The sequence below is a fragment of the Anguilla anguilla genome, chromosome 4 (assembly GCF_013347855.1).
Source record: "Anguilla anguilla isolate fAngAng1 chromosome 4, fAngAng1.pri, whole genome shotgun sequence".
Lineage (NCBI taxonomy): Eukaryota > Metazoa > Chordata > Actinopteri > Anguilliformes > Anguillidae > Anguilla > Anguilla anguilla.
In genome coordinates this window covers 50,423,857-50,442,428 of record NC_049204.1, presented here as the reverse complement: position 1 = coordinate 50,442,428, position 18,572 = coordinate 50,423,857, and the positions used below count along the sequence as shown (strand labels likewise).

The following is an 18,572-nucleotide window of genomic DNA, read 5'->3' as shown; positions in this document are numbered from 1 at the left end:
ATTTCTGCAGAGGTGCATTGTCACAAAGATCTTGTTCTCATTTAATAACAGTTCATTGTTCACGAAAAAAAGGTAGCGCACCACTATGGTAGGCAGGTTTGCAGAATGCCAATTTGGACGCGGTTGTGGAAATGTGGCTTGTGACTGTGGAAACCTAAAGCCTTGCAAAATGAGCTGAAAATGATTATGGCTGAAGGAATTGCCGCAATTCCAAGGCTGCTGCATGTTTATTCGGACACGAGGCGATACTGTCAATGTCCAGGGTCTCCACAGAAATCTTAGATGTGCATTGATCGAGAGTAGCACATCACCGGTTGTCATAAAATGTACATTATTTAGGTTCTCTGAAAACCTGTTGGCTCAAACATTGATTTGAGATTGATTTTGACGTCCCTGCGTTCCCACAGTGCAACACTAACTGCATAGACCCCTGGATATCAGCGCGAGCAGATGCTCTCCTGTGGACTGCAGCAATGTCTGCAGGTTAAATTACCACCGTATAATGAGAATTAAATCATTTTGACTGTTTATTTGTAAATGTATGCACTTCTGCGGAAATGAGGGCGATAATGAGTTTGTTGCTTAATTAATCCCTTATTTATATTTATATACGATGTGTGTGTATATGCGTATATGGTGTGCGTTTGGTTTATCGTAGCCTTATTTCTAAATGGAGCCATTAGCACTTATGTTTATGGTCCCCCGGGGAGCTGCCATATAAAGCTGTATTGGCGTTATTAATTCTCAGTCTGTCACTGGCTGCTTCATGCTTCAAAAGAAGGAGCTAATTCAATCAATAGATGAGAAATGTGCTGGGGATGCCAGTTGTGTGCATAACCCCCCCTAATTTTGAGCGGCCTCTGCACCAAGCGTTAAACGGCACTGGTTATGAATGTAGCGAAAACAGCAGCACTTACGCAGGTGAGAAGGCAAACCTGGCGAGTTCGCTGCCTGAAAGGAGAGCGTCGGACACGGCCTTCTATCAGTGGAACAGGATGCTTCGATTTACGGGAGTCATGTTTTCTCATGCTTTGGAAATGTGTAAATAAATGTGCGGCCAGGTGCGTTCGTGTTCGGTCTGCGGGCCAGCTGCGATTCGCTGGTTCCCACCCAGCTGTAATCCCCTGTGTCCCCTGACCCCGGGCGCCGTTTGGCCTTGCAGAAGCTCATCGCGTACGGCCACCTGACTGGCAGCGCTCCAGACAGCACCGCGCCGGGGAAGAAGCTGATCGACAGGATAATCGAGACCATCTGCGGCTGCTTCCAGGGCCCGCAGACGGACGAAGGCGTGCAGCTGCAGATCATTAAGGTGCGTGGCGTTCCGCCGCCGGGGTGCGGGGGCGCGGGGGCCGAGACGCGGAGAGCGCACGCGGGTTCGCTCGCCACACGGTCGCCGTACGCTCGTCACACGGTCGCCGTACGCTTGCCACACGCTCACCGTACGCACGGTTCTGCTATGTGTTCTGGGATTTGCTCCATCTCTGCTCCGGTTCCTCTTCAGCCTCGTCTGTCAGTGATGTTCCGGTCTGGAAGTTTCCGGAAGGAGGGTTCAGGGATGGAGCTGTTCTTCCAGTAGCATCTCATTTAGGCTGTTTGGTGTCTGTAGTGCACTGGGGTGCATAATGCACATGCGTTTTAAGCATTTCTCAGCACTCGGGGAATACAAGCAATTTTGCACTTGAAGGAGCTCGAATTTTGATTTTTCGCATCTATGCGTAGAAAGAAATAATTACGTTCATTATTAAAAATCAGGGCGACGCTGAGTTTCGCACAATAAAGAAACGTTCCCGGTTGCCTTTTTCGTTTTGCCTGGTTGGGGGGTGGGGTGTGGGGGAGGGGTTAGGGATTTTAAGGTTCCCTGCGGTCCGTGTGTAGTGCGTCTGGTTGCCGTGGAGAAGGAGCGGCGTGTCCTGACGGGGGCGATGTTCTCCGCAGGCTCTGCTGACGGCCGTGACCTCGCAGCACATAGAGATCCACGAGGGGACGGTGCTGCAGGCGGTCAGGACCTGCTACAACATCTACCTGGCCAGCAAGAACCTCATCAACCAGACCACGGCCAAGGCCACGCTCACGCAGATGCTCAACGTCATCTTCGCCCGAATGGAGAACCAGGCAGTGAGTCTCTCTCTCTCTCCGCTCCCGCCCCTCGGGAAATGAAAGGAGAAAAGAAAAAGCTTTTTCAAATGTACCTTTTTTTTATTTTCATTACTATTGACGTTTCTCCCCCCCGTCCCCCCCATCCCCATCCCCATCCCCACCCCCCCCGTCCCCCTCCCTTGCAATATAGCTTACAAATCACAAGATAATATGGTCTTTGGCCTCCAGAAAGCGAGAACGCCAGGTAAAGCACAGGACTGCCTTGACTTGCCTGATCTGAACTCTCTCTGGTTGTGTACGCCTTGGCTTGATTTATTCCTACAGCAGTATTTGAGACGATGTGCCTTGTTTTGTTTTTTTTGTGCTTGCTGTGGCTTCCGTTCATTTGCTTGCAATCCTCTTTCCTCAAGTTCAACTGTAGTCTGTTGATATACACTTTTTTTTTATGATTTCCAATGTGTCGTGTTTGGTGCCAGGAAGAAGAAAATCCAATCTGTTTGTTCATATGGGCTCTCAGTTATGGTTTTCCCTGTCTGTTCTTGATTGGGTCGACAAAGGAAAGAAGAGAGAAGAGAGACCGTAGGGAAGCCAGACTGTCAGTCTAGGGCACATGACTCCAGTGAGTCAGTCTACCCTGGATTATCACACACCTCATGTTACTATTGTAAGACAGCATTTGAATAATGAGCTTACTGTACATTATTGCGCTCACATTGGCTAATGGTTACACTTCTGTGTTCTCTGCAAACGTTGAGTCTCCGATTCCTTGCACATGTTGTAATGTTGAGGAACCTAAACCTGAACCTAAAGATAGTATCTAAGATTAAAGACATAATGTTAAACCTTGAAAGATATAAAGGAACCGGTTGAGAACGAATCGGAGAACCCACCGCCGTTATCTGTCCAATCAGATCAGGTAGAGCAGTGCTCACAGTGGCTAAGACTGAGGATCTTCATCATCAGGGAGTAAGAGTGTGAGTTTACTCCTCCCAGACAGCTTATTCAATAGTGAGGCGTCTGGAACAGACCTCTGACCTTTTTTTAATTAGCCTGTCTGGCACTGTGTTCCCAGAGGAGGGTGCACTGGACCCCCGCCCCCCCCGTCCCGCTCTCTGAACACGCAGTGTGTGTACCGTCGACCTGGCGTGCGGTAATGGTGCTACACGCCCGCCCCGTGTCGATTAGGACATTTGGAAACGCCGGGGACGGGACCCAGAGCAGCAGGACAGGGGGAGGCGTGTGAGCTCCATACTAATTCCTGCGTGAGCTTCGGGACCGTCTCTCCCCCCCCCCCCCCCCCCGCGTCTCCCCCGCCGCGGACGCAAGGCTAACGGCTCGCATGAAAACCAACGGCGCGTTTGAGATCGCTGATGAATATTTATGCAGCCGGCGTCATTTTGATTACCTCCTTGCCGTTAACTTCCTGGCTTCGTTTCGGATAGATCTGAGAAGCTACCCAGCATCCCGGAGAAATGAGATTCAAATGAGTTTTAAAATTTGATGCATATATGAATTGTCAAATTGGTCATTTTCAGTGGTTTATAGGGGTTATTTGACTACAGTGTTTCTTCGGTACCTCAGGTATTTAATCGAGTGGTTTCTGTGTAATTCCACAGAGGATAAGGCACGAGAGTAATTTTGTTTTTGCGATGATTTAATTTAAGCACGGTGTCTACTCTAATGGACCTGTCGGCCTTGATCATGGTGCTATTAATTTGCTCTCCATAGCTTATGTCGTTTCATTTATTTTATGCTTTGATTATTTTGTGGCCCAGCTTTTCAGTTGTATTAACTTTTCTGTTTGATATCTGAACATGCACTTGAATGGACGGTATAGTGGAACTCTGTGATTGCATGGATGTGCCGCTGCACCCTCTGAATGCTCGTAACGATTCAGCTAGCTGGGACAAAGCCGCACTAAAGCAGAAGACAAAACATGGTAGAGCTTACCGAAGTAATCAAAAAGTACATGCATTTTTTTTTCCATTTTAAAACTAAAGCTTTTAAATAAAGTGCATTTTTACCATGCAAGTCCAGGTGTGTCTGCCACTATCACGAAAATGATTTGCTGAAATGTGTATAATATGTATATAGAGCATGGTGATTAACTCACTAATGAGCGATCTTTATGAATCGGTCTATTACAGCAGTGTAAGACTCTGTAGGGTCTCATCAGTGCTCTGTTGAACTGAACTGTAAGTTGTAAAATAACACGTCTGACTAGACTAGCCACGTACACAAGCAGGTACAGCGCCGTTCAGCACAGCCTGAACCATAAAAATTCTCAGCCTTAAATGACCTGAAAACGGATCACTTTAGATAACAAGGCCCCGAGGCAGTCCTTAAAAAGTCATAGTTTCAGAAGCGTGTCTTCTGACCTGATTCTGATCTTCCTGAAAGCAGAAGTATTTCACTCGCCTGCAGTGACAGAATTCCGGAGGAACCCGTAGTTCAGGGTGATTTTTTTTTTTTTGTTTTTTTGGTCGGGTTCCTGGAAAACCGTGGCGACCGAAAAGCAGCAGTGGGTTTCGCTTCTCGCCTGGAATCCTGGATGCATTTCAGCTTTGCATTTTGAGTTCCTGGGGGCTGAGCAGCCAAAGGGCTTTCAGACGACTAAGCCTGTAGTCAGCACGTGTGTGCGTGTGTGTGCATTTGAATGTGTGCGTGTGTGTGTGTGCATATGTGTGTGTGTGTTTGTGTGTGCGTGTGTGTGTGTTTGTGTGCTTGCGCATGTGCATGTTTGTGTATGTGTGTGTGTGCGTGCGTGTTTGTGTGCATGTCTGCTGTGTGTAAATGATCCTGGCTGTGTGTGTGTGTGTATGCATGTGCATGTCCGCTGTGGGTAAATGATTCTGGCGGTGTGTGTGTGTGAGTGAGAGTGTGTGATTGTATGTGTGTGTGTGCATGTCCGCTGTTTGTAAATGGTCCTGGTGGTGTGTATGTGTGTGTGTTCATGTGCGTGTGTGTGAGTGTGAGCATGTCCGCTCTGTGTAAATGATTCTGGCGGTGTGAGAGTGTGTGTGTGCGTGCGTACGTGTGCATGCCCGCTGTGGGTAAGTGATCCTGGTGGTGTGTGTGTGTGTGTGTGTGAGTATGTATGTGTATGTTTGCTGTATGTAAGTAATCCTGGCGGTGTGTGTGTATGTGTGTGCGCGCTCAGCTCCAGGAGGCCAGGCAGATGGAGAAGGAGCGGCACAGACAGCAGCACCTCCAGCAGTCCCCGGGCAGCCAGCACGAGCCCGAATCCCCCCAGCTCCGGCCCCAGAAGGACCCGCCGGCCAAGCAGCTACCTCAGGGGGCCGACGGGGCTCCCCTTCACCCCGCCAACAAGGCGCCGAAGGGCCCTCCCGCCGAGGACCCGGAGCCCGAGAACGGCTCCGAGTTCTGCAGCGCGGAGAACGAGCAGACCGAGGCCGACCAGGCCACTGCTGCAGCCGAGAGTGAGTCTGCCTCCACCTGTCCCTCACACACAGTCCGCCTCCACCTGTCCCTCACACAGTCTGCCTCCACCTGTCCCTCACACACACACTGCCTCCACCTGTCCCTCACACGCAGTCTGCCTCCACCTGTCCCTCACACGCAGTCTGCCTCCACCTCTCCTTCACTCACAGTCTGCCTCCACCTGTCCCTCACACACAGATCGCCTCCACCTCTCCCTCACACGCAGTCTGCCTCCACCTGTCCCTCACACACAGACCGCCTCCACCTCTCCCTCACACGCAGACTGCCTCCACCTGTCCCTCACACACACACTGCCTCCACCTGTCCCTCACACACAGTCTGCCTCCACCTGTCCCTCACACACAGTCTGCCTCCACCTGTCCCTCACACGCAGTCCGCCTCCACCTGTCCCTCACACACAGTCTGCCTCCACCTGTCCCTCACACACAGTCTGCCTCCACCTGTCCCTCACACGCAGACCGCCTCCACCTCTCCCTCACACGCAGTCTGCCTCCACCTGTCCCTCACACACAGTCTGCCTCCACCTGTCCCTCACACAGTCTGCCTCCACCTGTCCCTCACACACAGTCTGCCTCCACCTGTCCCTCACACACAGTCTGCCTCCACCTGTCCCTCACACAGTCTGCCTCCACCTGTCCCTCACACGCAGTCTGCCTCCACCTGTCCCTCACACGCAGTCCGCCTCCACCTGTCCCTCACACGCAGTCCGCCTCCACCTGTCCCTCACACGCAGTCCGCCTCCACCTGTCCCTCGCACGCAGTCTGCCTCCACCTGTCCCTCGCACACAGTCTGCCTCCACCTCTCCCTCACACGCAGTCTGCCTCCACCTTTCCCTCACACGCAGTCTGCCTCCACCTCTCCCTCACACGCAGTCTGCCTCCACCTGTCCCTCACACACAGACTGCCTCCACCTGTCCCTCACACACAGACTGCCTCCACCTGTCCCTCACACACAGTCTGCCTCCACCTCTCCCTCACACACAGTCTGCCTCCACCTGTCCCTCACACACAGTCTGCCTCCACCTGTCCCTCACACAGTCTGCCTCCACTTCTCCCTCACACACAGTCTGCCTCCACCTCTCCCTCACACACAGTCTGCCTCCACCTGTCCCTCACACAGTCTGCCTCCACCTGTCCCTCACACGCAGTCTGCCTCCACCTGTCCCTCACACGCAGTCCGCCTCCACCTGTCCCTCACACGCAGTCCGCCTCCACCTGTCCCTCACACGCAGTCCGCCTCCACCTGTCCCTCGCACGCAGTCTGCCTCCACCTGTCCCTCGCACACAGTCTGCCTCCACCTCTCCCTCACACGCAGTCTGCCTCCACCTTTCCCTCACACGCAGTCTGCCTCCACCTCTCCCTCACACGCAGTCTGCCTCCACCTGTCCCTCACACACAGACTGCCTCCACCTGTCCCTCACACACAGACTGCCTCCACCTGTCCCTCACACACAGTCTGCCTCCACCTCTCCCTCACACACAGTCTGCCTCCACCTGTCCCTCACACACAGTCTGCCTCCACCTGTCCCTCACACAGTCTGCCTCCACTTCTCCCTCACACACAGTCTGCCTCCACCTCTCCCTCACACAGAGTCTGCCTCCACCTGTCCCTCACACACAGTCTGCCTCCACCTGTCCCTCACACACAGTCTGCCTCCACCTCTCTCTCACACAGTCTGCCTCCACCTCTCCCTCACACACAGTCTGCCTCCACCTCTCCCTCACACAGAGTCTGTCTCCACCTGTCCCTCACACACAGTCTGCCTCCACCTCTCTCTCACACAGTCTGCCTCCACCTCTCCCTCACACAGAGTCTGCCTCAACCTCTCCCTCATACAGTCTGCCTCCACCTCTCCCTCCTACACTCTGCCTCCACCTCTCCCTCACACACAGTCTGCCTCCACCTCTCCTTCACACAGAGTCCTCTTTCACCTTTCTGTTATGACCCCCTGTCGTAAGTTTTGTGTTTACATTTGTCTGGGCTGTGTGCGCGTCTCGTTCTTCCAGTTTGTCGTCTGATTGGCCATTTGTGAGTTTCTGTTTCCGGTTATTCGGTTTGAAAAAGCCGCCATTTGACACTTCCCAGTGGAGACTAGTTCTTCGAACTCGTGCTCACTCTGTTGTGGATAGTGATTACCTCGACTTCCTGTATTTGAACTTATATTATTTGATTCCAATTCTCGTCTCGCCCTTATGGTTTGTTGCTGATTGGATTTTCATTTTTTGACCATTTGCTCGTTATTTATGATTCCGATTCTCGTCTAGCCGCCTCTGCTTTCTTTTCTGATTGGATCTCATGTTTGACCATTAGCTCGTCCTTGACCTTGACTCCAGTTTCACCCTCTGCTCATTGTATAGTGACTTCGGTTAGTGTGTTCCCAACTGGTCTGCAAATCCGACCAAAGATCTGAAGCCGCTCGTCAGAGTTATTAAACAGGCTTATATGCAACAGGTCGTGTGGTTCCACAGCTGACCGTCCGTCCCCTGTAGGAAGAGGGCGTAGGTTGTTTTTAAAGATGGCATTCATCCTGGGCATCGTCGGTCTACATTGTTACCATCAGTGCTACGTTACCTCAGCATAAAGGCACACACCACTCGTTTTAAGAACAGCTTTTATCCACAGGCTATGAGGATTATTAATGGACTGGAGTGAGTCCTACATACGTCCTTACTTCAGTTGCTGTGGTCTTAATATGTATGTATACTGGTGTGTATGTAGGTCTGTGTGTTTGGAGTTTACAGAATGTAAATTGTGAATAATGTGTATGTGTATGTACGTATATGCAAACACGTATGTGTGTATACACTTGTGGTATATATGGATATTTATGTGTATGGTGACAGAATGTGTTTATTTATGCAGAGATTAGCCGAAGCAAAAGTTTTACAGTGCATTGGAATCACTGCTTTTAATGCACATGATAATAAAATTACTTGTACTTGAATCCTTCCATCGGGGCACTGATTTGTTATTTTGCTTTGCTGTTTTTCCTTTGTTGTTTTTGAAGGTGCTCTGGGTGGATTTTAAGCTCCATTGGGGGTACGTTCTTCGGGCTCTTGGCCTCAGACTGCAGACTAACTGTTTTTAAGTTCAGCGTTCAAAGTCGCCCTGTGCCCAGTAACCGTTTGAAGACTGGCCAGGTTTAAGGTCGTGCTGGATAGGCAGATAGGGACCGGAGTTGTCTCTCAGTCTGCAGTACATGCCATCCATTTTCCTTACCCATTCCCCTCTCATTTCCCTTATCCTACATTTTGTTACGCTCTGACCCTTGACCCCTTTCCTCACGCAAAGTCTCTGTCTCTCGTACTGTGGTCACCGTGGTGCTGATTTAGCAGTGATATTCGCCAAATGTTGTTCATTCTGTGTATAAGGCTGCCGGTGGGCTCATCTCTATCAGTCTGTGCTGCCTGTAAATACGGGTCTGGCACATAATTCACAGAGATGATTTCATTGGGAGTTGAAGCAGAAAATTGATGGGCTGTTGGGGACGGTTGTAAGGTAGGCAGCAATGAAGAAGATAAACAACATTCTGGAGCCATGTTGCTTGGTTGAAGTTGCTGATGCTCTTCTTGGTCAAAGATGTATAGTCCCATCTGTCTCACACACACACACACACACACACACACACACACACACAGTTGTTCCTTCTGTCGTAGTTCAGTCAGACATGACTATAATTTAGCAATGAAGGCTTGATAAAAAGATGATAACTTTATCGGTCTTTTTATGAGGGTGCATGTACACTGTATGACCGGTGAAGGTTAGATGATTTTCATTCTCGGGTATGTGATTAATGCTGAAGGTGAATCCTGTGCACTTGCTAGTCCTCAGACTGATTTAATGAGCTTTTGTAAAATTTAAAAATGAATATTAAAACTGCCAAAGTGGTGTTTATTCAGCAGGCTGCTGTAAAAGGTGACCTTCGGCGTGTGGTGAAGCCAGAGAAACACAGAGTGGATGGCTAAGAGCTTCCTGAATGGTTTTTTTCAGGCTTATCGAAGCAGGAGAACGATGGTGTGGAGGAAGAAGAGGCACCGAATTACGAGGAGAAGGCTCAAGAGATAGTGCAGAGCATCCTGCAGGAAGTGGTCAACACGGTAGTTGGAGGTAATTGGTTGCTGGCCACTTGTTGGCTTTACATGCTGCACTTTTGGTCCTTTACATCTCTTGTTTCTGCTTGCTGATTGGCGGTTGGATTTCCTAGCTAACAGTGCCATTTCTATGCCTAGAGATGAGTTCAAATGAACGTAAATTAAAGCACTTTCGATTAAATTCAGATGTTTTGACAGTGAAAATCTATTCAGTAGTAGTAGTAAGTACTAGGTACTGAGTGGTAAAAGGTCAGGTTGGACACTGCAGACCGTTGCCCCTTCGATACAACTTGTTTCTGTGCAGAGGCCCTCTAGTGGTGATACTTTACCATGACATTAACAATGTGTCACATATTGTAAACTTTTGCAAAACATCAGTTTTGGTATGTTAGGTCCCATTGATTAATACCACTGTTGAGTATGATAGAACAATGGGGACCATCATCATTGGTAGGAGCTTTAACTGAAATGGACCTGTCATATTGTGGATATAACGGATACATAATCATTGGCATGACATAGTAGTCCAATAGATAAAGGCATACTGGGGCAAATGCAGTACCCTTTGTGAGCTAGAAGGTAATTATTGTTACACGTATGTAGTGCCTCTCATCCAATGAACCTGAAGTACTTTATGATGTCGCATCATCATGTGACCTCATTGTGTGGGACCCATATGTGGCCAGAGGCACATGACCTTCTATGGTAAAGCCCAGCTCCTCTGTGACTGACGCCTGCCCCCGTGTCCCTGCGCCCTCAGACTCGAGGGAGGGCGCCGGGGGGGCGGAGAGCACCGAGGGCACGCCCACCTCCCTGGAGGAGGAAGGGGGCCTGGGCAGCGACAGCGAGAACGTACACGCCAACGGCATCCCCGGCACGCCCATCTCGGCCAGCTTCGCCCCGTCCCTGCCTGACGACCGGCTGTCCGTCTCGTCCAACGACACTCAGGTGTGCTGGCGACCGCTCACGACCCCCTCCCCATTCCTGCCCTCCCCTCCCCTCCCCCTGCCCTGCACCCGGTGCCACTCTCAGTCAGTCTGTTAGAGCAGTAATTTAGCAGGAGAAACTCACAGGTCTGCTTTTAGCACGTGTATGTTCAGCATTTCTCACACAGTCAGCATTAAAGAGGAGGCTAAACTAGTTAAACGCTATTTGAAAATGAAAATGATTTGTAATGAGTTCACACCTCCGTAACAAGGTCAGAGGTGTGAAAATTGTTCCGATAAAATTCTTTTTTTGAACTCCGGGTAGTACTGCATGCAAAATAATGACATGCCTCTAATGCGTTTTCCATCATTATCGTTTTTTTTCTGCAGGAATCTGGAGTGACGACTGGCCCCTCCCCCAGTGCTAAGTTCTCCCACATTCTGCAGAAGGATGCCTTTCTGGTTTTTCGATCACTCTGCAAGCTCTCCATGAAGCCGCTTACGGATGGACCGCCTGATCCAAAGTGAGCTCTCACTTCACTTCTTTCTTCTGCTTCCTGTAAGGCCACATTATCTGTGGTATTGCATGCACACCAAGTAGTTATTTTTCCTCTTGATTGTTTATTGGTTTTCGTGTGCTTGTCAGTGCACTCTTCCTAGGAGACCTTGGCAGAGTGTTCTTCAGCGCATATCGATTTCTCTTATCGTATCATTTTTCCTTACAAATAGAAGTGAAAATGAAATGAAAGGCTACGCTTTGAAGAATCAGCCTTTTCCATTAATCGTGTCTCAATGAGCAAATGTTAATCTTAAGCAGGAAGCGTCCAAAGCACAGTCCTCTCTTGAGAGCGCGCGTTCGTTTGATTGTGTTCTTCGCTCACATCGTCGGGTTGTTTCCAATAAAGGACCGTTTTGCTTGCCCACTCGGTACAACAGAAGGTATGACGTCAGCCGTTCTGTTTTCTGTTTCGATTTCTGAAGACAAACAGAAAACGAAAAAGCAAAAAAAGGCAAACAGAAAAATGCACTGCCTTGCTCTTCGATGGCCCCATCTGTTTTGCAGACATTAGCTTTTGCTGAAAATTAATTTCTGCCGCCCCCCCCCCCCCCCCCGTAATCGAATTCTGGATGCTGGAGCAACGGTACAAGTGAGATCGCACTGTGGTACTCCATTTTTTTTCCCCCAGCCTATTACTGAGATTAATCTGATTTTGAAATCTGATAGCAGGGTCCACAAAATAGGATTTCCAAATGTGTTTTCTGAGTGTAATTTAATTGGTAGAAATGTCCCGCAGGTTGGGTAAGTTCTCTGTAGTTCTGTCTGAAGTTCCAGCAGGGTCCTCCTGAGCTCTTGTTACAGCTCTCCCAATGGGCCGTCTTCCTCCCTTTATCAGTAGATGAACCAAGCTGTCAGACAGCAGAGCCCCCCCCCCCCCACTCCTCTCAACAATTGTGCAGAGAAGAAACCTGTCTTTTACAGCTGTCATCGGAAAAGCTTTGTAGGAAGTCCGTGTCATAGTGCTATTGATCTGTGCGTCAGTGGGCCTGGGGCTTGTTTGCCCTTGAGATTGATATCAGGAGTGGTGTGTGTGTGTGTGTGTGTTTGTCGACCTGTAGCAGAGAGGTTCATACTGGGCCTACAATTTCCAGAAAGATGGTTTATGAGCCATGAGATACCAGAGGCCTCTAGTACCAGTTCCACAAGTTGAAGTGTGGGATTTAGAAAATTAACTGTCACAAAATGAGTTTCTGAAACACATAACCAGTGTGGACTGATTCTCCCAGAGTGTGGCTTTCACAGAGAGCCAGCAGCTGCAACAATACTGTAAGGCTTTCAGATCTGTTGTATACATGGACAGATCAGTGGATCAATTTGATGTTCGCATCAATACGCTTTTTTTCCTAAAATGCCTTTGGTCTCGGATGTTTTGTTTCCTCTGCCTGTCCAGCGCAGTTTAGGTTTGCTGAATGTACCATTAAGGTCTGCTTAATGAAGTGTTAGGAGAGATTGTGCAGTGCCATTAAAGCGATTCCGGTTTGTTTGCTGCTTCACGTCCTGCGGCTCAATTCTACTGGATTATGATGTATCCAAATGTCTGAGGCCTGGATGAAAGAGCTGTAGTGTCGCGGTCTGTTTTTTTTCCTACTTAACTTCGCTATTGAACATCGTTTCAGCTCCGGCTTGTGAATCGATTCCATAAATAAATATGCGAGCGAAGCAAGCCTCGCTCATAGGGCGAGGGGGCGGAGTCTGCCGATCGTTGACGGCTTGCAGAGAAGGCGATGCCTGTCAGTTCAAAGTGTCTGGCTCTCTTCCCTAGCTCCAGATGGCCGCGCAGAAAATTGGCTCCCCGTCTAGTTATCTATAATATTGGCATATTGTGAGTCCAGTGTGCATCCTCTTATTAAATAAATTCCACTGACCTCTCCGCTTCGCCCATAATCTGTGTCAAGCATTATGTCAAAGTAGTGCCGGAAAGGTACTTTGGCTGGGGTGTTTGCTTGCATAATTCAGGGTAATCTGTTATCAGTATTGCATTATTGGTCAGTTACTGATGAAATGATCAATCTGACATGACGTGACGATCCAAAGCGAACTGGGCTGAGTTAATGGTCCGGTTCCCTCGAGTCCCCCACATGGGTCATCCACTCCCGCTGTGTGTTCCAGACGCCTCTTCCTCTCTGCCCCCCCCCCCCCCCCCCTTCTTGTTCAGGTCTCATGAGCTCCGGTCGAAGGTCCTGTCCCTCCAGCTGCTCCTGTCCATCCTGCAGAACGCCGGGCCCATCTTCAAGACCAACGAGATGTTCATCAACGCCATCAAGCAGTACCTGTGCGTGGCGCTGTCCAAGAACGGCGTGTCGTCCGTCCCCGAGGTCTTCGAGCTCTCGCTGTCCATATTCCTCACCCTGCTGTCCAACTTCAAGACTCATCTCAAGATGCAAATCGAGGTGCAGACATGCTCTTATATCAATGGAAAATTCCTTCTCCCACAGGAAACGAAAAGGGGTTTTTTTTATTTGTGCATTTACACGCCCAGATATATGACTCAGCGGAACCTTCCGGAAAAACATGGGGAAATTTATTTATTGGCACTGTGTTTTATTACTTAACTAGCTCTGTTCCACCTCAACGGCCTTGGTTTCATTCTCACCTATTGGCTCTTGTTTCTGATATATTTTCAGTGTCTTTGATGCCATGATGTCATGGACGTGTGTGTGTGTGTGTGTGTCTGTGTGTGTGTGACTGTGACTGCAGTAGTTTACTTTGGCTGTTCCATACATGTTCGTATAGGAAATCAATTTTCCTTTATTGGATGTTCTTGCTTCGAACATGATTTTATAGCTTATTGGACAGTTTGAAGTATATTTTCATCTAACTGTTGCGTCTTGGGTCGATACTTTAATGCTCTGGTAAAATTAGTTCTCGTATTACTCAGGTTAAGTCTGTTAAGCAATTATTTGTTGTGGTTGTTGGCATAATGTACACCAATGCGCTCAGCACATGTAACTGTTTACGTTTTGTTTTCTATCAGGTGTTTTTCAAAGAGATATTTCTGTATATTCTGGAAACGTCCACGAGTTCCTTTGACCATAAATGGATGGTCATACAGACCCTCACCAGAATATGTGCAGGTAAATGCAGCCCCCGGTCTCCGACGTCTGTGGCACGCAAGCATCTTTATTCCACTCTAATATCTCTGTTTTTGTTTTTTTGCAGATGCCCAGAGCGTGGTTGATATTTATGTGAATTATGATTGTGACTTGAATGCTGCTAATATATTTGAAAGGCTCGTGAACGACCTTTCCAAGATTGCACAGGGCCGAGCTGGGCATGAGCTTGGCATGACTCCTGTTCAGGTAATAAACGCGCCGGTTTGCTTCCCCCCCCCCCCCCAGGCAGCGTAGTATTGCCTCACTCGCCCACCGTGCTCTGGAGAGAGAGAGAGAGAGAGAGAGGGCACAGGGCCAAAACAAGCCAGGAAGGGCTCAATTTAACAAGGTCAAAGCGAAATGTGTGTTTACTGATCCTGGAGGCATTTCACTAGGTCTGAAGACTGAAAGACATAAGCTTTTGTATGGAATCGAGCAATATTTTTATTCAAATTTGCCATTTAAATAACAAAAATTATTGTATGAACACCCTTTCTCAATATTACATGTAGCTGTATTACTTTATGTAAAATATTGTGTTTTCCTGAACATATGCAGAGCAGGTTTATAAATCTAACTGAACAATTAAATACAAAATACAGAGATTCTGCCATGTGATTTCTGGGAACTCTTTTCTAGCTTGATTCTGCATATTAATACTGCATCTTTTAGGCTTTTATCAAGAGGAAGCTAATTCACTACAGGCACTGTATTACACCTCACCATTCTAATGCTGTGCAGTTCAAGAAAAAGAAACATTTTTTGTGAGTTAACAGCAATAACTGAAAAATAACTGAGCCCCGATCTGACTGGTTCAGTAATTTGGCCTTAGCTCTGAATTAGTAACGGCCCAGTAACGGTATCTGTAAGCAGCATCTAAGCCCAGCTTCATCCACTTCACTCTGCGCCCCTCTCATTACTGTCCATCACTGGCGGCCAGGGACACTGCCAGCACAAAGGCGCCCGTTTCCTGTGAGACCTTCTCATATAGGTCACTGTGCTGACGCGGCGAGAGACCGCGATTCCCGTCGCTTCTTTCTCCTGAATCATTTTCAGTCGACCCCCCCCCCCCCCCCCGTAAAGAGAATAACTCCACACTGCTGCTGTTTGATGATGTTGACTTTGACATGCTGTTTAATCACATTGACATCGACGTTGTCCCAGCTGAAAGATATGAATGGGGTAATGCAGAGGGGTGTATACATACATGAAGAGTGGGTATGTGAGGGACTGCTTTAATATCTTTCTTTAATGCACTTCTCATCCATTCGCACTTACATTTCATTGATGTATATGTTTTTTTTTTCTCTGGGAAGAAAAAAATGGAAATTAATATATTGAGAGCACTTTTAATATGGTCCCTCTGGACTAATTTGCAGTGAAATAATGAAAGCAGTGAAAGCAGGTTCCACTTGTACTCTCCCTTTTAGACGATTGCAGTCCCCTGTATCTAACACCGTGTTATCTTATACCGCCTTACTCGTACAATAAGAGCTGATAACTGGGGCTGTGACCTCAAGCTGCAGAAGCTGTAGCGTCGGGAGTTGCAGTCAGCTGGGTGGGTGACCGCCATGTGGCCGCTGTGTTCTAGGAGCTGAGCCTGAGGAAGAAAGGCCTGGAATGTCTGGTGTCCATTCTGAAGTGCATGGTGGAGTGGAGCAAGGACCAGTACGTCAACCCCAACTCTCAGACCAGCCTCGGTGAGACCCCGCCCACCCTCCCCCAACTCTCAGACCAGCCTCGATGAGACCCCGCCCACCCTCCCCCAACTCTCAGACCAGCCTCGATGAGACCCCACCCACCTTCCCCCGACTCTGACAGGCCTCAGTGAGACCCCGCCCCCCATCCCCCCTACTCTCAGCCCAGCCTCGGTGAGACCCCGCCCACCCTCCCCCCAACTCTGACAGGCCTCAGTGAGACCACACCCAACCTCCCCCCAACTCTTTAGCACTAGTTAGTCTCACTCAATGAGAGGGAATTACACAGTGCCTTACTTTTGAGCAACGAGCTGATAATGTGTTCCTTTTGGAAGAAAAGGGGAAAACGTCTTCAGAGACAGGTGGAGAAAGCAGCCATGCACTTTTATTTATATATTCAGTGCCTTGGTAGTTTTTCCCCGATAAGAGAGTCCCGTGGTGCATATTTACTAAATCCTTGCGGTGCAAGGTCAATCAAGCGCCAGTGTTTGTCTCTGCTGAGAGAATTTCTGAGCTCAAAGGCTGTTAGGCAACAAATACGACCCAAACTTTAATCTTACTCTAAGCTGCCAAGGGCCTGCGTTTATCACAGAGGTTAATGGGTAGTCTGAGAGGAAGGAGAGACAGGCGGGGCCTGTAATCCTGGGCAGGTGAAGATGAAACGCCAGCGTTCGGGAGAGCCGGTCTCTGGGCAGTCTCCCTGCCTTTCTCACTTCCTATTGGACTTGCTGTGAGGAGATCTTCCTGGTCACCTGAGACTTGGGCTGAGCACTCACTGTTCGTCCTGGAAACGAGGCCTGAGTGCACGGAGGAGTCCATCCCCGACACCTGGCACACTCAACCCAGACCATACTGTTTTCAAGTACACATGCCATAAAGTACACTCAACAGGAAGTATACACATCAGGAAGTATACACACCTGGAAGTACACACACCTTGAAACACACACATTAAAGCACCCACACACCTGGAAGTACTGCACAGTACGGTTTAACCCCCACACACTACCGACACCACTGATCCAACACTGCCAGGTTCTACTGGACTGAACTGGAGGCCTGTTTAAGGACCGAAATACAGAGTCTAAACATCACGGCTGTATCATTACACATTAAGTATAATAGCAGTAATAACTGGTCTTCGAATATTGTTCTCATCAGAGCACCTACGATACTGACTTCACTGGTCCAACATATTTGGGCCTTTCTGAATACTGCTTCCAGTAAACCTAAAAATGATGGCTTTATCAGTACGAACCGTCCTTGCACCTTCACATAAGATCAGGAAGTGTAACATCAGGGCTGTTTTCATGCCGACTGCACTGTATCTGAATGTACCGGCTTCCCCAGCGCGTGCCAGGATGTTCTGAACGAAGTGTCTGCCCCACTGTGGGATGAACATACTGTAGAAGGATTCCTGGCGGGCGGATGGTGCCTGGCAGTGTCCTTTGCTGAGAAATGAATGTTTTTTTTGTGTGCCGTTGGTCTTTTTGAAATTGTTTAGTCGTGCTGTTCCGCTCAGCCCTGCCGATTGTCATTGTCTATTGTTCCTTGTTTTATGGGCTGGCTGCTCGAGGAAGAGCAGGTAGCCGCAGAAAGTTGATGCGCATTTGTTGGAGGCTGGTTGGCTTAGTAATGGCACTTAAGGGATCCTTTTATTGGCGATGAGGCTGGAATTGCTTTTGGTCATTGTCTTTATCCCTGAGATGCGCAGACTTTGTGCTCATTCACATTTTGTTCGGTGTCCTCGGTGTGATGTCTCTGAGGCTTTTGGTATGCAGTGTTTAAAAAAGGATGCCTAAAAGACAGAGTTTGGATTGTATCGTGGCCTAAAACACAAGATTTTGGGTTGTATTTTGGCCTAGAACACAAGAGTCTGGGTTGTGTTGTGGCCTGAAACAGAGCAGGTTGGGTTGTATTGTGGCCTGAAACAGCAGTTTGGGTTGTATTGTGGCCTGAAGCAGCAGGTTGGGTTGTGTTGTGTCCTGAAAGAGGAGTTTGGGTTGTGTTGTGTCCTGAAAGAGGAGTTTGGGTTGTGTTGTGTCCTGAAAGAGGAGTTTGGGTTGTGTTGTGTCCTGAAAGAGGAGTTTGGGTTGTGTTGTGTCCTGAAAGAGGAGTTTGGGTTGTGTTGTGTCCTGAAAGAGGAGTTTGGGATGTGTTGTGTCCTGAAATATGAGTTTGGGTTGTGTTGTGTCCTGAAAGAGGAGTTTGGGTTGTGTTGTGTCCTGAAAGAGGAGTTTGGGTTGTGTTGTGTCCTGAAAGAGGAGTTTGGGTTGTGTTGTGTCCTGAAAGAGGAGTTTGGGTTGTGTTGTGTCCTGAAAGAGGAGTTTGGGTTGTGTTGTGTCCTGAAAGAGGAGTTTGGGTTGTGCTGTGTCCTAAAAGAGGAGTTTGGGTTGTGTTGTGGCTTGAAACACAGCAGTTTGGGTTGTATTGCGGCCATGCTGTGAAAAAAATCACACTATCAGGTTTCTGAATACAAGCAGAATAATTTCAATCTCATTAACTGGCGAGCTGAGGAGATCCGTCCCCCACCGTGCTCTGTCATACTGCGCCGAGCTGAGAGAGGAACTAGGCAGCCGACTGTGAGCTCACATTACCGTGATGATGCTCAATATTTCAGAGATTTTCCCTTGTGCAATAAGATC

The 18,572-nt window shown here is 48.7% G+C and overlaps 1 protein-coding gene across 2 annotated transcripts in view; it reads left to right on the top strand.

Moving 5' to 3' along the window:
* The window catches only part of arfgef1 (ADP-ribosylation factor guanine nucleotide-exchange factor 1 (brefeldin A-inhibited)), a 66,672-nt gene that overhangs the window by 29,633 nt on the left and 18,467 nt on the right, over positions 1-18,572 (top strand). Inside the window, exons 4-14 of one of the 2 annotated variants that reach the window (XM_035412780.1) lie at positions 1,163-1,309; positions 1,936-2,115; positions 2,288-2,341; positions 5,258-5,537; positions 9,553-9,669; positions 10,414-10,601; positions 10,970-11,103; positions 13,294-13,528; positions 14,113-14,212; positions 14,298-14,437; positions 15,822-15,930. In XM_035412780.1, the coding sequence (XP_035268671.1) occupies positions 1,163-1,309; positions 1,936-2,115; positions 2,288-2,341; positions 5,258-5,537; positions 9,553-9,669; positions 10,414-10,601; positions 10,970-11,103; positions 13,294-13,528; positions 14,113-14,212; positions 14,298-14,437; positions 15,822-15,930 (1,684 nt within the window). The remainder of the gene's footprint in view (positions 1-1,162; positions 1,310-1,935; positions 2,116-2,287; positions 2,342-5,257; positions 5,538-9,552; positions 9,670-10,413; positions 10,602-10,969; positions 11,104-13,293; positions 13,529-14,112; positions 14,213-14,297; positions 14,438-15,821; positions 15,931-18,572) is intronic. The other variant, XM_035412781.1, reaches the window with a different exon arrangement.